Source organism: Gopherus flavomarginatus, chromosome 1 (genome assembly GCF_025201925.1).
Source record: "Gopherus flavomarginatus isolate rGopFla2 chromosome 1, rGopFla2.mat.asm, whole genome shotgun sequence".
Classification (NCBI taxonomy): domain Eukaryota; kingdom Metazoa; phylum Chordata; order Testudines; family Testudinidae; genus Gopherus; species Gopherus flavomarginatus.
Window position 1 is genome coordinate 187,438,778 of NC_066617.1, and position 16,873 is coordinate 187,455,650.

General features: G+C 42.9%; 1 protein-coding gene across 1 annotated transcript in view; it reads left to right on the forward strand.

The window, feature by feature from the left end:
* Window positions 1-1,129: 1,129 nt before the first annotated feature.
* Window positions 1,130-16,873, forward strand: part of LOC127054628 (uncharacterized) — a 600,194-nt gene continuing 584,450 nt past the window's right edge. The window contains exon 1 of the mRNA XM_050960898.1: window positions 1,130-1,184. Within this exon, the coding sequence (XP_050816855.1) occupies window positions 1,146-1,184 (39 nt within the window). The 5' untranslated portion in view covers window positions 1,130-1,145. The remainder of the gene's footprint in view (window positions 1,185-16,873) is intronic.

Here is a 16,873-nt window from a genome sequence, read left to right on the forward strand (position 1 = left end):
CAACAGGATATTATTGTTCATCAAATGAAGACTTTTAAAATGATACCTCACAAAACATATTATAATTATATGACAGTAGTGAATATGAGAGTTCCATGGTGTTACTTTGAGGGACAGTGTCACAATCATGTTTTGCCATGCAGGACTGCAGCTCTTGGCAGTGTGCAGAACATAGTGGATAGATTTTCAGCAATGTGGTTTCTGAACTTCGGTGGGGTGATAGATGGCTTACACAACCCTATTTTGTCACCAGCCCACCTTGCCAGAGTACATCAGCAGAAAGAGCTAGTTTTCTATGGCCATGCAAGCATTGGTGGATCACCAGTATGAATGTTTGCTGGTGAAGGAATGTGCATGATGCCTGCATTTTGATGAACACAAGACGGTTCAGAAAACTGCAAGCAGGGACTTTCTTTCCCAACCAGTGGATTGCCATTGATGATATTTAAATGATAATAGTGATCTTGAAGACCTCAGAATATCCCTGGCTCATGCTGCCATACAGCTGACACCGAACAGCCCAAAGGAAAGTTTCAACTACCAGCTCAACAGGTGCAGAATGACAACTGAATGTTCGGTTCATAGAGTGAAGCGGTTTCAATCTCAGGGCTTGTCTACACTACAGAGTTGCAGCACTGGTGAGGGGGTTACAGCGCTGCAACTTAGGATTTGTACACACTTGCACAGCACGGCCAGCTCTGCAACTCCCTGTTTGCAGCGCTGGCCGTACACCCGGTTGAGCCTCGGGTGTAGAGGATCCAGCGCTGGATCACCAGCGCTGGTCAGCAAGTGTAGACACTCACCAGCGTTTTTGTTGACTTCCGTGGCATAAGCAGGTATCCCAGCATACCTTAGAAGCCTCTCTGGTAATCATGCAAACTCCACTGTCCTGGGCTCACCTGACCCCTCCTTTAAATGCCCCGGGAATTTTAAAAATCCCCTTCCTGTTTGCTCAGCCAGGTGTGGAGTGTAATTAATCCATCAATCACTCAGCGACCATGCCTCCACGCACTAAACGAGCCCCAGCATGGACCAATGCAGAGCTGCAGGACCTCATTAGTGTTTGGGGAGAGGAGGCTGTGCAAGCACAGCTGCGCTCCAGAAGGAGAAATTATGATATCTATGGGCAGATATCGCAGTCCTTGATGAGAAGGGGCAATGAACGGGACGCGTTGCAGTGCAGGGTCAAAATTAAAGAGCTGAGGAGTGCTTACTGCAAAGCCTGTGAGGGAAATCGCCGCTCAGGAGCTGCCCCCACAACCTGCCGTTTTTATAAGGAGCTGGATGCCATACTTGGGTGTGACCCCACTGCCAATCCTAGGAGCACGATGGAGAGTTCAGAGCAGGGAGAAGTGGGGGAGGTTGTAGAGGACGGCGACAGTGAGGCTACTGGCGTGGTGGGAGACACCCCGGAGTCCCAGTACACATGCAGCCAGGAGCTCTTCTCAAGCCCGGAGGAGGCTAGCCAGTCGCAGCAGCTGGAATTGATGTTGAGGAAGAAGCTGAGGATCGTGCTCGGAGTAAGTAGATTTTTATGTTTTGGGAGAGGAGGATTTTGGTTATGGCTGCCTGCATGCCTGCCTAAACGTGGAATAGCCCATTGATATGCTGTATCACGTCTCTGTAATCTGCCTCGGTAATCTCTTGAAATGTTGCTACAAGAGCATTTGCAATTTGCTTTCTCAAATTGATCGGGAGAGCCACCGTGGTCCCTGTCCCGGTCAGGCTAACTCGTCCGATCCACTGTGCAGCGAGGGGTGGGGGGACCATGGCTGCACACAGGCAAGCTGCATAGGGGCCAGGGTGGTATCCACATTCCTGTAGAAGACCCTCCCTCTCTTCCCAGGTAACATGCAGCAGTGATATGTCTGGCAGTAGGAAACCCTGTTGAGAGTTTAGGGATAATTGAGTGCAGGGCACCAGGTTCGCGTTTCCCCAGCCCACGGCGCTCTGTTTTTAACCCCCCCCCAACACGTAGGCAGCCACGCGGTGTGCTCCTGTGTTCCCCACTCCCCCTCCAAGCAGGCATCCAGCACCGCGGTGTGCTCCGGTGTTCCCCCCCCCCCAAGCAGGCATCCAGCACCGCGGTGTGCTCCGGTGTTCCCCACCCTCCCCTCCAAGCAGGCATCCAGCACCGCGGTGTGCTCCGGTGTTCCCCACCCCCCCTCCAAGCAGGCATCCAGCACCGCGGTGTGCTCCGGTGTTCCCCCCCCCCAAGCAGGCATCCAGCACCGCGGTGTGCTCCGGTGTTCCCCACCCTCCCCTCCAAGCAGGCATCCAGCACCGCGGTGTGCTCCGGTGTTCCCCACCTCCCCCTCGAAGCAGGCATTCAGCACCGCGGTGTGCTCCGGTGTTCCCCACCCCCCTCTCCAAGCAGGCATCCAGCACCGCGGTGTGCTCCGGTGTTCCCCACCCCCCCCTCCAAGCAGGCATCCAGCACCGCGGTGTGCTCCGGTGTTCCCCACCCCCCCCTCCAAGCAGGCATCCAGCACCGCGGTGTGCTCCGGTGTTCCCCACCCCCCCCTCCAAGCAGGCATCCAGCAAAGTGCTGTGCTCCGGTGTTCCCCACCCCCCCTCCAAGCAGGCATCCAGCACCACGTTGCTTCCCCCCCCTCACCAGCAGGACGGCGTGAACGCGGACCATAGAACACCCCCCCCCGCCCCCAAGCAGCTAGCTCACCACCTTCCTGTTCACTGCTGTCCCCTCTTCAGGACACCAGCTAACTCCTGTACCCATTGCTGATAAACCCCAGGAACCCACAGGTCAATTCACACTCCCAAGGGGAAATCGGGGCAAAACCACTCACCCCATTGCTCGCCATGACTTAGCTTGCCTGCCCTCTCTGTGTTATGTGTGGTATGTGAGAAGGATGCTACCAAAAGTCTAAAAAGTCCTTCAACGTGTGATAATAAACAATGTAGCCTCTGTGTATTACATGGTTCTATCTCTCTTTTTTCTAGTGACCTTGACTACTGCAGCCGTACCACCGGCCTCACGTAGGTTGCAGAACTTGAGATGGAATCCTAGAAAATCAAAAGAGGAATTGATGAAATCTGTTATGAGCCACTACAACAGAGAAAGTAGGAAGACACAGGAATGGAGAGAGAAGACCTATGAATGGAGAAAGAGTGTACATGAATGGAGGCAAACAGAAAGCAGGAGAAAGGAATTGTCTTCCAAAAAAACCACAAATCAGATGATAAGCCTCCTGGCTCGCCAAACTGAGTCATTCGAGTCTATTGTAGCCATGCACACAAATATGTACCGTGGTAACCCATAGCCCTCCCAAAGCCCTCTTCCTTGTTCCCCAGTATTTCCACAAAACAACTTTCTCCAGCAGCCAGTTCCTTATTATCCCCAGCTGCCCCCAACACCTGTAAGATCACCTACCAGCCCTGATAACTATAATTCTTACCCTGTTCACTCCACCCCTATTATTCTGCAGCAGAGTAATCCTGAATTGCAGCAGACATTGAATAGTGATCAAAATAGGACATATTAAAACCTGTGAATGTACAGTCCACCACCCCAACCCCCTTGCCTATTATGTATTGTATGTTGAATAAAGGTTTTTTTTCAATTTCACTACGTTATATTGTTGCTGGAAGTGGTAAATATTATACACCAAGGTAAAGCAAAGCACATCAAATGCATCAAACATTACTGTTGGCTCTCAGCATCAAATTGCTCCCTTAAAGCATCCCTAATCCTTGAAGCCCTTTCCTGGGCCTCTCTAGTAGCCCTGCTCTCTGGCTGTGCAAATTCAGCCTCTAGGCGTCGAACCTCGGAGGTCCATTCCTCACTGAATCTTTCACCCTTCCCTTCACAAATATTATGGAGGGTACAGCATGCGGATATAACAGCGGTGATGCTGCTTTCCACCAAACCTAGCTTCCCGTAAAGACAGCACCAGCGTGCTTTCAAACGGCCAAAAGCACACTCCACAGTCATTCTGCACCGGCTCAGCCTGTAGTTGAACCGGTCCTTGCTCCTGTCAAGCTTCCCTGTATATGGTTTCATGAGCCAGGGCATTAAGGGGTAAGCGGGGTCTCCAAGGATCACAATGGGCATTTCGACTTCCCCTACTGTGATCTTGCAGTCTGGGAAAAAAGTCCTGGCCCTCAGCCTCCTGAACAGGGAACTGTTCCTAAAGATGCGTGCATCGTGCACCTTTCCAGGCCATCCGGAGTAAATGTCAGTGAAACGCCCACGGTGATCCACAAGCGCTTGCAGAACCACGGAGAAATACCCCTTGCGATTAACGTACTCTGATGCCAGGTGGGGTGGTGACAGAATAGGAATATGCGTCCCATCTATTGCCCCTCCACAGTTAGGGAAACTCATTTGTGCAAAGCCATCCACAATGTCCTGCACGTTCCCCAGAGTCACGGTTCTTCTTAGCAGGGTGCGATTAATGGCTGTTCAAACTTTCATCAGCACCATTCCAACGGTGGACTTTCCCACTCCAAACTGGTTCACCACTGATCTGCAGCAGTCTGGAGTTGCCAGCTTCCAGATTGCAATAGCCACCCGCTTCTCCACTGGCAGGGCAGCTCTCAATCTCGTGTCCCTGCGCCGCAGGGTAGGGGCGAGCTGAGCACACAGTGCCATGAAAGTGGCTTTTCTCATCCGAAAGTTCTGCAGTCACTGCTCGTCATCCCAGGATTGCAGGACGATTTGATCCCACCACTGAGTGCTGGTTTCCCGAGCCCAAACGCGCCGGTCCACGGAGCTGAGCACGTCTGTTACTGTCACAAGCAATTTACTGTCTTCACAGTGAGGCGATTCAATATCATCGTCTGACTCCTCACTGTCACTGTCACTCTCACTCTCACTCTCACTCTCACTCTCATTTTGCAGCTGAAGGAATAGCTCCACTGCCAAGCGCGATGTGCTGGCAACATTCATCAATAAGGTCGTCAGCTGCTCAGGATCCATTTATAACAAAAATCGCAGAAAAAGCGCTGTAGAATCACAATGCCGCCAAACTGCTCGGAATGTGTAGCAAAGCACCACGGGGCGTTGGAACAGTAAGCGGAAAGACAATCACACTTCCTTCCCCTTCCCACAAGCCACAGCGCCGAAATGGGACGAGGTGCTCTGTGGGATAGCTGCCCACAATGCACCACTCCCAACAGCGCTGCAAGTGCTGTTAAATGTGGCCACACTGCAGCGCTGGCCCTATACAGCTGTACGAACACAACTGTAACTACCAGCGCTGCAAAACCGTAAGTGTAGACATACCCCCAGTGATAGCCAAATGGTTATAGCTCCCTATTGTGTGAGGCAAAGAGAGGAAAAGTTGCTGTCAGCTTAAAGGATGTGAAAGTAGAATGAATTAAATTGTAAAAATAAGAATGGATTAAAGAAATGTTGTATGTACCTTTAAGCAGAAATAAGAAATGTTGAAATACAAGTGCCAGGAAAAGAAACATTAGGCATAAACAAGGGTGCTAATGGCGAAACATTAACAGAAGACTGGTAATAGTTAGTAAGGAAATAAGATATGCATGCCTAGCCCAGGTAAACTTATCAGATTCTGCTTCCTTTGTTATCTTGTTAAGTGCTCGCCCTTTTATCTGTATAAATAAGATAGTTTGTGTCTTGCATGGTGCTCACATTATCTGGGTGTTATTGGCGGAGCGCTGCGCTAATAAAACAGAGTGGTCTGACAAATTGTGAGTCCTGATTCTAACTTTGACAATTTGGAGTTCCACCGAGATGGCAACTGTCTTCACTGGGGCTGTGTGATTCCTGACCGTTTTTGTAGGATGACCGTGGTAGCCGGCACCTGGGCATTTGGCCCGAGCAGTCCTCCACTAGGGCGGAAAGGCGCACAACCACAGTGAAGTCTACGCCATCGAACCTGTTGGTTCCCACTCTGTTCTGGTAGGGATCCCGGGATCTGACATCAGGAATCTGGTCAGGTAATTATTTCTGTGTTTTGTCTGGACTGAGGACTGTCCTGTCTCTGTGTCTATCTGTCCTCTTGTGGAGTGTTTGAGTCTGGGTGCTGTCTCTGTCTGGGGATCGGCCGACCAAGGGGTTCCTGTCCCCGCGGTCTGAGTGAGTGGAATCTGCACAATTGCAGCCGCACCGCACTTTGGGTAAAACCCCTGGTGTGAAAGCAAGGGCAATTGAGGCAGTAGCCTGTGGGCTCCTTTTGTGTGTTGCAGCAGGCATCGCTCTGACGAACCTGAATTTCCTTCTTGTGTGATTGGTGTGTGAAAGTCCTCCTGTACTGGTAACCAGACGTCTAAGTCGGGACCGTTCCCTAAATGAACGACGGCTCATTTTATGTATTTAGGATGGGTCCGGACTCCTGTAAAAAGGGTCCAGACTCCGGTAAATTTCTGGAAAAATGGTCTAGGCTAACTCAGAGGGATCCCAAAACTCAGTGGCCACTGTTAAAATCTTGGAACAAAGACTGAGTGGACATCTTAAAGGACAAACTCAGCCAACCTAAAACTAAATTGGCTAAAGGAGAGGTTAATTGATTCATGCAGTGGTGGCAAGAGGCAAATCATAGGTGGACAAAATCAAAACTGGCCTCTCTCAATTATTCAAATAATAAGTTAAAAGCTTTATTAAAAGCCTCCTCTCCCACCACTAGACCGAGCGCTCCCCTTTACCCCGTTCTCCAAACCCCGGATCGATCCAACCCCCTTCATACTCCCATCTCATTGTAAAAATGACCAAAAAGCCCCTTGTTCTGTTCCCCTTTGTTGTCTGCCGCAAAAACTGATTCTTTAGTGTTCCACTACCAATTCAGCAAGGAGGGTGGGCTCCTCAACTAGCCCCCACCCTTCCTCGTCCCTTTCCTTGAACATTTCTTTCTAAATTGTGAAATGACCACAATATTACTCACAAATGGTTCATTGGAAAAAGCAGGATCGGGCCCAGACAAGCAGGCAAGCAACAGATAAAGAAACAGGTTGAAAGCCCTAAGGGAATAGTGTCAGGAGTAAGAAAAGCAGTAAGTGCAGGCATGAAACCCTGGAACAATACTTAAAATGGTGAAATCTGAGGTGATAAAGGTGTCATTTTGGGACATAAACAAGTGATTTAAGGGAAGAGAGTGAAAAGTTAATTTTACAGAGGCTGGAGAGAATTAAGCAGTTAAACTTTGTGGAAAATGTTAAAAAGGACCATGTTAAAGAGAGAATTCTTGGTTTCTTTGCAGCCATTCTGAAGGGAAAATGGGCCCTTTTCCAGAAGACTGCCTGTAAATGATCCAAATATATATACAGCTATGTAAAAACAGAGCAGTGTAAAGGAATGTTAAGGAAAAGAAAGTGTATGTATCTATTTGTCTGTGAAAATACGTAAAGTTCTAAGAATCTAAACCAGCATATCTGGTTTGTAAAACTCCTGTTTTGTAGGGGTAAGATAAATTGATTGATTTTGTTTTTGTTTTTAATGCCACTACAAATTCATTTGACTCTTTAATTCAAAGTTGCAAAACTGACAGACCTTTTTGCAAGACACAGGTAATTAGTGTTTTTTGGCTTTGGGATTTAGCATTTAACCCTTAAGGGGTAACTTGATTGTTTACAAAAATTAAAATGTTTTTAAATAAAGACCAAGTCATGGCTGCAATAGGGCAGTCAAAATCAGGAGAATAGGGAGAGATTCTGAAGTCTTCTTGTTTGTTTGTTTGTTTGTTTGTTTTGTAACAATAGCCGATAAAAGCTGTAATGAAAGAATAAGAAATTAACAGTGACCCTCTGAAGCAACAGCAGAGGTGAGGTGCACAAAACAAAAAGAAGCAATGTTAAAAACACTGAGCCTTAAAATGGCTCTGTGTAATCAGACTGTCATTTTGATAAGGATACATGAAAACTCTGTAAGAACAAAAGAAACAGTTACACCTTATGTAAAAATTGATATGGCTAATGTTTTTAAAAAGTTACAGTATAGAAGGAATGTGCATTTTCCCTCGGACATGTGCCTATATTGTAGAAAGGGGTAAAAAAAATGCAAATGAAATGTGCTGCTGAATTAAAATCCTATTAGGGCTCCAAAAAGAGCTGCAATAGGCTGTGTTTTCTTTTTCAGATTCCTGTATGTTAAGACAGAGAGTCTCTGAGCTCTGCTGATGTCTTTGAATCCAAAAGCCTAGCCTGTGTTGATGCAAATTACCTAACTGATAAAGAAAGGTGAGAACTGCCAGCACAAAAGAAGCTGCAAATAAAGAACATACCTGGTCAGCAAACAAACAAATTGCCTACATAAAAGGCATGGTATAACAAGATACCTTTAATAGATTTGATGCTGTTACTGTTAATATTAAACATTAAAATAACTTTAATGTTAGTAAGTACCCCTGTAACAACTTGTAGTGTGTATGATTTTTGGAAAAATCCTTTAAAGTAATATGGTAATGATGCTTCTCAGCTATTACCTGTGAATAAACTTAAAGCTTAACATAGCAGGGAAAACATTACAAACTTGGTCTGCTATATAAGAAGAAAAACTTGAGGTACACCACCTCATGAATTTAATAACTAAACAGTGGAATAATTTCCTCATAACCCTTAAAAAGTAGAAGCCATTAAAACCTGGCCTGCCTATAGAACAAAAAAACACAAGAAAATATGGGGGTAATTCCTCTGTTTTGCCTGCAATCAGCAAGGGTATTTGTAAAAGAAAGGAATCTTTTAAGTAATAATCAATGCCACCCCAAAAGGGGTAGAAAAATGTTATTTTTGTCTTTCAGATAATCCAAAGTACTGTATAATGGGCTATGTGTATGTGTTAATTCTTGGGGAAAAGTGTTTAAAAAGTGTTAGCAACCCACCAGAAGACAAATGTAAATATAATATAAGTACTGTGTTTACCAATACTCACATTTACTATTTGCCACAACGACAACAACAACAACAGAAAGTCTCAGCTTACTGTAAGCACTGATTTAGCTGAGTTCTCTATCAAGCTTGGCATTGAATGGCAAACAGTTACCAATCATCTGTTAAAAGGTAAAAAGGTAACATAGTTCCAAAAAAAAATAAAAATAAAAAAATAAAAAATAAAAAAAATGTGGAAAACTGGACCATTCATATTATACACACAAATGGGAACATGTTAAGAATTGCCACTACAGAAAAACATAACAGCTTACCATTGGTATAACATATTTTCTGGATGGTTTCCCACAACTACTGGCATACTAATGTTACTACCCCTAATTGTGTTTTTGGTTTTAAATTGTATGTGTGTAATTGAAATGTTTAAAATGTGCTGGTGGATAAAACAAATGTGTGCAAAGCTAAAGCCACAGGCCCAAATCACCTCCCAGTATTTTCTATTACATGGAATAAATAAGAAGTGACACTGGCGATTAATAATCTTAGTGTCAAAAGGGGGATATGTAGGAGTAGGATTTTATAATGTCCCATAAGAATTAAAGTATAATTTGATTTCATCCTGCTAGCCATTTTTTTTAAATAGCAGAAAGAAATGACCCCCTGGGACTATAAGATTCTGTTTTCCCATATGCATTACAAATTGGGCCCCCTCTAACTCTTTGTTTTAAGATTTAGGTAGTAAGAGACAGGATTCTCTATTGTGTCTATGTTAAGTAAATTAGAGAAACATTGAAGGCCTGGGTCTCAATGTAAATTGTCTTAGTTATCAATTGTAAAACTTAGCAAGGTTTAATTTGCAATGCTTTTTTGTTCGATATAAAATACTACTGTTTGTATTCTCAATCTATTTGTGTGAATGAGGAATGTATGCATCAGGAAAAGATAAGGTGTGAAGGCCATTGTTATAGCCAGAGTCAAGGGACGGCTGTTAAACTGTCTGGCAACTCAGAGTGGATACATGCTTCGCAGTGTAAGAATGCACCACCCCCAGTGAACCAACCACCACCTCAGAACCACGCAGAGTCAATTTTTTGACTCCAGAAGACGACGTAGAGGAACAGCCTGCAATACCTTACAATCTACGCTCTCGTAAGGGTTGCCAGAAGCAGATGACTACATAAAGCAAGGCCCAAGAAGAAGCAGTAGTGAGCCTAGCGCCTGCTGCCTGGTGGACATAAAACTGTGACTGCAGTTCCCTCAGTTGAGGTTGTCAGAACCAGAAGGGCCTTGCCTCCAACATGCGCCTCTGGTGGTGCCTGTTCTTCGGCTGCTGGTGTCTTAAGGTCTGGGGAGTCCACAATGACAATTCTTTTATCCAGCAGCAAGTGTGGATAGCTCAGACCCTTATTATTTCTAAATGCTGGGTCTGCAGCCACATCCCAGCCCACTCTCAAACTGGTGTTCCTGTCCTGGCTATCCCACTCAATTCCCCAGACCTCACTGGAGGACCTTGTCCGTTTAACACAATATGGAACAGTAATGACACCTGGGAAGAGGCTATTGGCAGTTCCTTTATCCCACTTGGGTGAGCAATACACCAGGCAAAAGGCTCCTAAGGTTACAATCAGTAGTTAAAATAATGGCAAATAAAACCAGAGAAAGTTTAAGAGCCCTGTCCAAAGAAACAGGGGTGATCAGACAGGTGACCCTCCAGAACCGTCAGGCATTGGACATAGTGCTGGCGGCCAAAGGAGGGACCTGTGCTCTCACTGGAAAACAATGTTGTGTGTTTATACAATATCAATGAGGTAATAGATCGCTATAGCCACTTAGAACAAATCGCATATCTTCCCCATGAAGAGTCGAGTTCTTTAGGGAAGTGGCTAAGTAACCTGTTCAATTTCTCTGGCATAGGAAACTAGTTGTTTCAGGGAGCCCTAACTATCCTGTTTGGAATCTTAGTGATTTTTGTATGCTTTCAGTTAATCTCCTGTTGCATCCAAAATGGTGTAAGACATGCCATACAGATAGCTGCCTCAAACCAGAGTGCTAATATGATGATTTTAAATATCACTGATGAAGAAATAAAGAACGATTGATTTGTGGAACCAGTAAAATTTTGGTCATGGCGTGAGCTTGACCAAAAGGAGAGATTGTGAAAGTAGAATGAATTAAATTGTAAAAATAAGAATGGATTAAAGAAATGTTGTATGTACCTTTAAGCAGAAATAAGAAATGTTGAAATACAGGTGCCAGGAAAAGAAACATTAGGCATAAACAAGGGTGCTAATGGCGAAACATTAACAGAAGACTGGTAATAGTTAGTAAGGAAATAAGATATGCATGCCTAGCCCAGGTAAACTTATCAGATTCTGCTTCCTTTGTTATCTTGTTAAGTGCTCGCCCTTTTATCTGTATAAATAAGATAGTTTGTGTCTTGCATGGTGCTCACATTATCTGGGTGTTATTGGCAGAGCGCTGCGCTAATAAAACAGAGTGGTCTGACAAATTGTGAGTCCTGATTCTAACTTTGACAAGGTGGAGGGGCTGTTTGCTGAATTTCAACAACCAAGCACCAGGGCCATAGAAGACACAATGTGGATGTTGATAAATTGTATGGTCGGTTGCTTGACCACATATTGGTTTGTTATGAAACATTCAAGAGACAAAATAATCAATATCAGTCAGGTTTATTGCTAAAAGCTGATGATAATATAGCACAGAAGAAAGATTTCAGTATATCACAAGTCTCCAGGAAGCCATCTTGTGCAGCATTATACATTCACCTAACATAGAAAGTATGCTCCCAAGTTATTCATATCAGCCAGGAGTATTTAGGGTATGAATTCTAAGTTACAAAACTCTTTATATGTCACTAAAACCTAACCCATGAGGCCTTCGCAGTTGTTCTGTATCTTTCCTTACCTTTGTTTTGATTCCTAGCATTCCAGGTACTGGTCTGCAAGGTGCGTCGTAGCTTGAACTAAGATCTAGAACAAATGTTTTGATTTTGAAATGTTTCATATCTGCTTATGCCAAACGCGGAGTTGTACTATTGCAGGGTATTTTGGGATGTCGCTTAGCATGAATGAATGATATGAATATAGGCCGGGTCAGTTCTTGTATCTGCCAGGCATTCATATAATGTGGTATATGCTTACCTAAAATAAGTGGTTGCTAACATGGCGCTATGCAGTTACAGGAGGCTTTGAAAGAGTATTTTAATAGTCAGCCACATTAATGGACTGTGTTTGACTGACTGCGCCCTGGTCCTGAAGATTATTGGCTTTTAGGAATTGTGTAGTGCCTGCTATATATTTATATTTATGACACTGCATGTCTTTTTAATGAATCTATGAATTATGTGGCGCTTGCTGTACATTACACATGACTAAGTGTTTTCTTGAACCTATAAGTTCTGTGGTACTGTACACTTACAAGTCCTGGGTGCTTTGAGTACTGCTATGCACTCAGCAGCTGGAGGATTGTTACTGTTAATATAGGTAACACAGTGTCTACACTAGCACTGGATTGAACTGTTAGGTTAATCATAATTCAATGTTTTTTGAGGGTGGTTTTACTGTGTTCTTAATGAGGAGCTTATGTAGGTCAGAGACAAATCTGAGCTACACACACACAAATAGGCTGACAAAAGTTGCCTTGCATTGACCTATCTTTGTAATATAGACCTGGCCTAAAATCACCATCTTGAATATCACCAAGAAATCTCGTAGGCAGCCACTGAAGATCATGAATCAACAGTTTACAGTACATGCATTTCATTTGTATTTGTATCATAATTGGTTTCTAATGTACTAAAGGTAGAATAAGTAGTAAATTTTAATATGGGGAAAGAATTAACATTAAGAAAGGAGAATTATTCACCCTCTGATCTATTTACCTTCTCTTGAGTCTTCGCTGGGATGTGTGAGAATTATAGTAAGTATTCACTGTATAGATTCAGAAAATGTTGCCTTGGAAAATTGAAAATATTTAGTTCATCATGAGTAAATTTCCCTGTATTCTCCTGTTTTTAAAAGTGTTTGTTTATAGGTGTATGCGGGATGCAGTTTTGCTTTTCTCCTTCATTAGTATTAATATTTGGCAGCCAGAACTTTTCACTCAGTAGTATGACATTATGGGAAGAAGATAATAATTTCTTACAATGGTATCATGCCTTTCATTCAGAGGATTCCATAGTGTTTAAAAAACTATACACTGTACAGTGGGACCAATATTTACAAAACTGAGTGCCTTAAGTTAAGCACTAAAATTGATGTTTAGACACTCAAGCACCTTTAAAAATCTTAGCCTTAAATATGTGGTTTAATTTTCAGTTGTGCAGAACAGCTGCAGCTCCTGTTGACCTAAATGAAAACAACGGGTACTCAGCACCTTTGAAAGTGAGGGCATACTTATTTACATGCTGAAATTGGTCTACAATTACTTTATTCACCACTGAATGGTAGGGTAGACTATACATGTAAAAGGGCTACATCTGAAGCTCACTGAAGTTAATTAACTCCCCATTGGCTTCAGTGTGTTTTGTATAAGGTCCTAATAGCACACAACACTGCTCCACACATGTTTGGGGCAGGAGAACCTCAGATTCCACCTTGGGAGGAATGGAGAAAATGAGCATTTTTATCAAAAGTTATGATACTCAAACAACTTTAACTGTATCCTGCAGTGACACCCGTCAATAACCATATGTTTGTTAATGCATTTTAGTGTATGTGGCCCCAGATTAGATTAAACTGGTTATTAAATACACATTATATTTCACCTTGTTATTCTTCATAGCAGAAAGTCTTCAGCTTCTGCTGAAAAAGAAAAAGTTCTACAGAGAATCCACTTTTAAAATGGTTGCCATCTCCCATTGTCCCTAACAGGCCAGAAACTACAAGCTGCCCTCAGCTGGTTATTTTGAGGGGGGAAAAAGGGCACCCATCTCTGCCATCTTCCCTGGCTTCATTTTCATTGTGAATAATGGGAGGTGGTGGCCATTCTGAAAGAAAAAAGTATTTGTTTCTCTGAAGGACAAGAGTTTGTACACCAACCTGTGCTGAAAGACAACTTTAGTTGTGACAAATAGTGGCTTAAATGATCATTTATCCTAAATATTTTTTTTCCAAAGGTGACCCTTTTACACTAGATCTACTCAACAGGAGGGAATGGGGAAATAGGGTATGTGGATGTGCAGGCAGGAAAGAGAGGGAATTTGGCTTGCAGCTGTTGCACAGAGAAACAGAGATGGTGCAGGAGGAAGGCGAAACTGGGGTGTGTAGTGGAAGACGTTTGAGGAGAACAGGAGGGAGAGAGAATTTCGGCTGTGGATTCCAGTCACTTTGCATTGCTCTGGCAAAAAAGAAACAACTATTTTTGTGGCTCTTAGTTAAAGGGCACCCTTCAAGATAGTTAGCACTTGCTGTGAGACTTTTTTGTTGCAATTATCTTAGTAACAAAGATGCTTCAGACTTCCCATATAACTTAAACTCACTGAAGTCCTGTGTGTAGGTTACACCCAAAGACTTTTTTTGGTAGGATTAATTCTTAAACTAATCAGAGATTTTGCTAAAAAAAAAATTCTGTACTCAGTGAATATGTGCTATAATTTTGGGGAGGAAACATTATATTGTTATGCATCATAAAAGTTTGAATTCCAGTTTTAAGTGTAAAATTCAACCAAAATATGGAGCCAAAAACTGACATCTCCATAATTCCCCAAAATTCTGTTTGACATATATATGTGTAGCAATATTGTGTCTTTCAGATACCAACAACATTGCTACTTTTTAGAAATTTCTTAGCACTGGCTGACTAGTTAAAATAAGTTTTTATTTTCTCGCTATCTGTGCTGGTACTCTTACATTTCAGCTATTTTAACACCTGCTGTCTCTCTCACACTTACACACCTCTTCGCTGGGAGAATATTCAAAATGAAAAACTGCTTTGATAGCAAATGTTTGTTTTTTGCAAATATTGTTATGGATATCCTGAAGATCTGTTAGCAGCAGATTTTATTCTTTTCTGTAGGAAGCCTAGGTATGGCTCATTCTCTGTATTCATAATATGTTAATTCTGGCTGCTGTTTGCCAGATTTTTCTGTTCTGCAAATGGAAAAATTTAAATAGTAACAAAACGTCTAGGCAGAAAGTGAATAATATTGTATCCAATTGCAATTGAAAGGAAAATTAGGTAGAATGTAAGGACACTGGGGTTAGCATCAGTACTCTTGCAAAAAGTGTCATGAGCTCTATGATGAATGACAGCGGTCTGGACCTTGGTTTTTATGTCTAATCAAGAAGACAAAACCTCTAGCAGTATAGTGCCCCCAGACACTAGGCTGAGGCATTTGTTCAATATTGAGGCAATGGGAAGATTGCCACCTACTGAGTCACCACTGCCATTTCTTGCAGCTCCTAAATATCTCCTATCCAAGGGTAATCTTGCTTCAGTGGTGAATCCTGATGAAAACACAGCCTGGCTTGGAAAAGCTGAAATATTAGCACTGCATTTGCTAAGATCTTGGACTACTTTTAGAGAGCACTGTTATGGACCTGTGTGTGTTTAATAAAATGCTTGAACTGTCTGCATAAAGTAATCTATAATTTCATTGTAAAAATGGATGCTCAATGTATGCATTGCATCCCGTGATCTGTCACGCATACTCTGAGCATGCTGGCAGAATTAATATTTTTTTTTCATGTCAAAGAATGTGTTTCCTGGTTTGTCAGACACTCAGGCAAATGCTCCCTGGCAGACAGTAGAATTGTTCCTTTGAGAAGTGAAAGTTCAGCAGACAGAGGCAAGGGCTCTCTCATGGTTTTGAGCTGCTCACAATTCTTATTGTATGGTTGCTTTTCCTTGTCATGCGGTTAGAAAGAAAACATTCATAGTTCATGTGTCTGTGAGGAGTGAAGTCTGAAACCAGCTCTTCTCTAGCAATTATATAATGGCACTGAAGTAATGTCCTGAGATACCATTGGTGTGTCAAAGTAACTTTAAATAAATTCACAATTCACTTCTGTTACTTCTGTTCATTTAACTAGGGTTAGTAAAGGAAGGATTTAGCTCAGGATGTATTTACATCTCTGAAAGGAAAAAAGGTCTGGCAATATTCATCATGCACAACCTGATTACACATACTTCCTCCTATGATGGGTAATTGGCTTTCCTGAAGTCACCATGAATTAGCATATTTGATGATTAAATAAATATATTGCAGGAATTTCTTTTTAATAAATGTACTTCTTGTTACCTCATTATGATATCCAGACTATTCATAGTAACCTACAGATGACGATAAATTGTGAAGATTACAAACTAGTATTAGGCTCATGAACACCTTAGCTCTGTCAAGGTGGGTCAACTAGCCACCACATCCACTGCATTGATGGAAGTTTATTTTAATCTTGTATTGTATTAATGTGAGCTTTTTATGTAACTGAACAGCATAACTGTCAAAGAAAAGGCATGGGATGAGGTTTGGGAGACTGCTAGTGAAAGTGGTCCATGAATGGACCTCTCTGTTTGGAGGTTAGTCACAACATAAAAAAACATTAAGAACCACTCTGTTAATTCAAATAAATGCCTATTTTGCACCATGTCACTGAAGGAAACGACGATAAGTATGAAACTTGCAATGCAGCTAAAGTAGAATGCATCTCTAAAACATATAAAAAGCACAGGGCTGAAACTGGACAAAGCCTTCCATCATTCTCACCTTCCAGTTTATTCCCAAGGAGATTGTTGTGTGAGTTACTGAAAGATGCTTTTCTATATTAAAAAGGACTTCTGTTACCAGTTCCTTAGTTTATTGTTGACTCATTCAAATGGCACCCAATAGAGCAACAGCATTTTTATTTGGAAAGACATTCCGGGGCTTAACTGTTTTGGCAGTATAACTTTCCTCTGGCTTTGGGAGCGCTCCCACCCACCTCCCCATCTTTTTACCATGCAAATATGCCCAGTGAGGGATTCAGTTGGAAATTACCATGAGAATGAACCCCTGAAAGCAAGAGCTTTAGGTATGCCCCAGCATACACATTCACACACGCTGGAG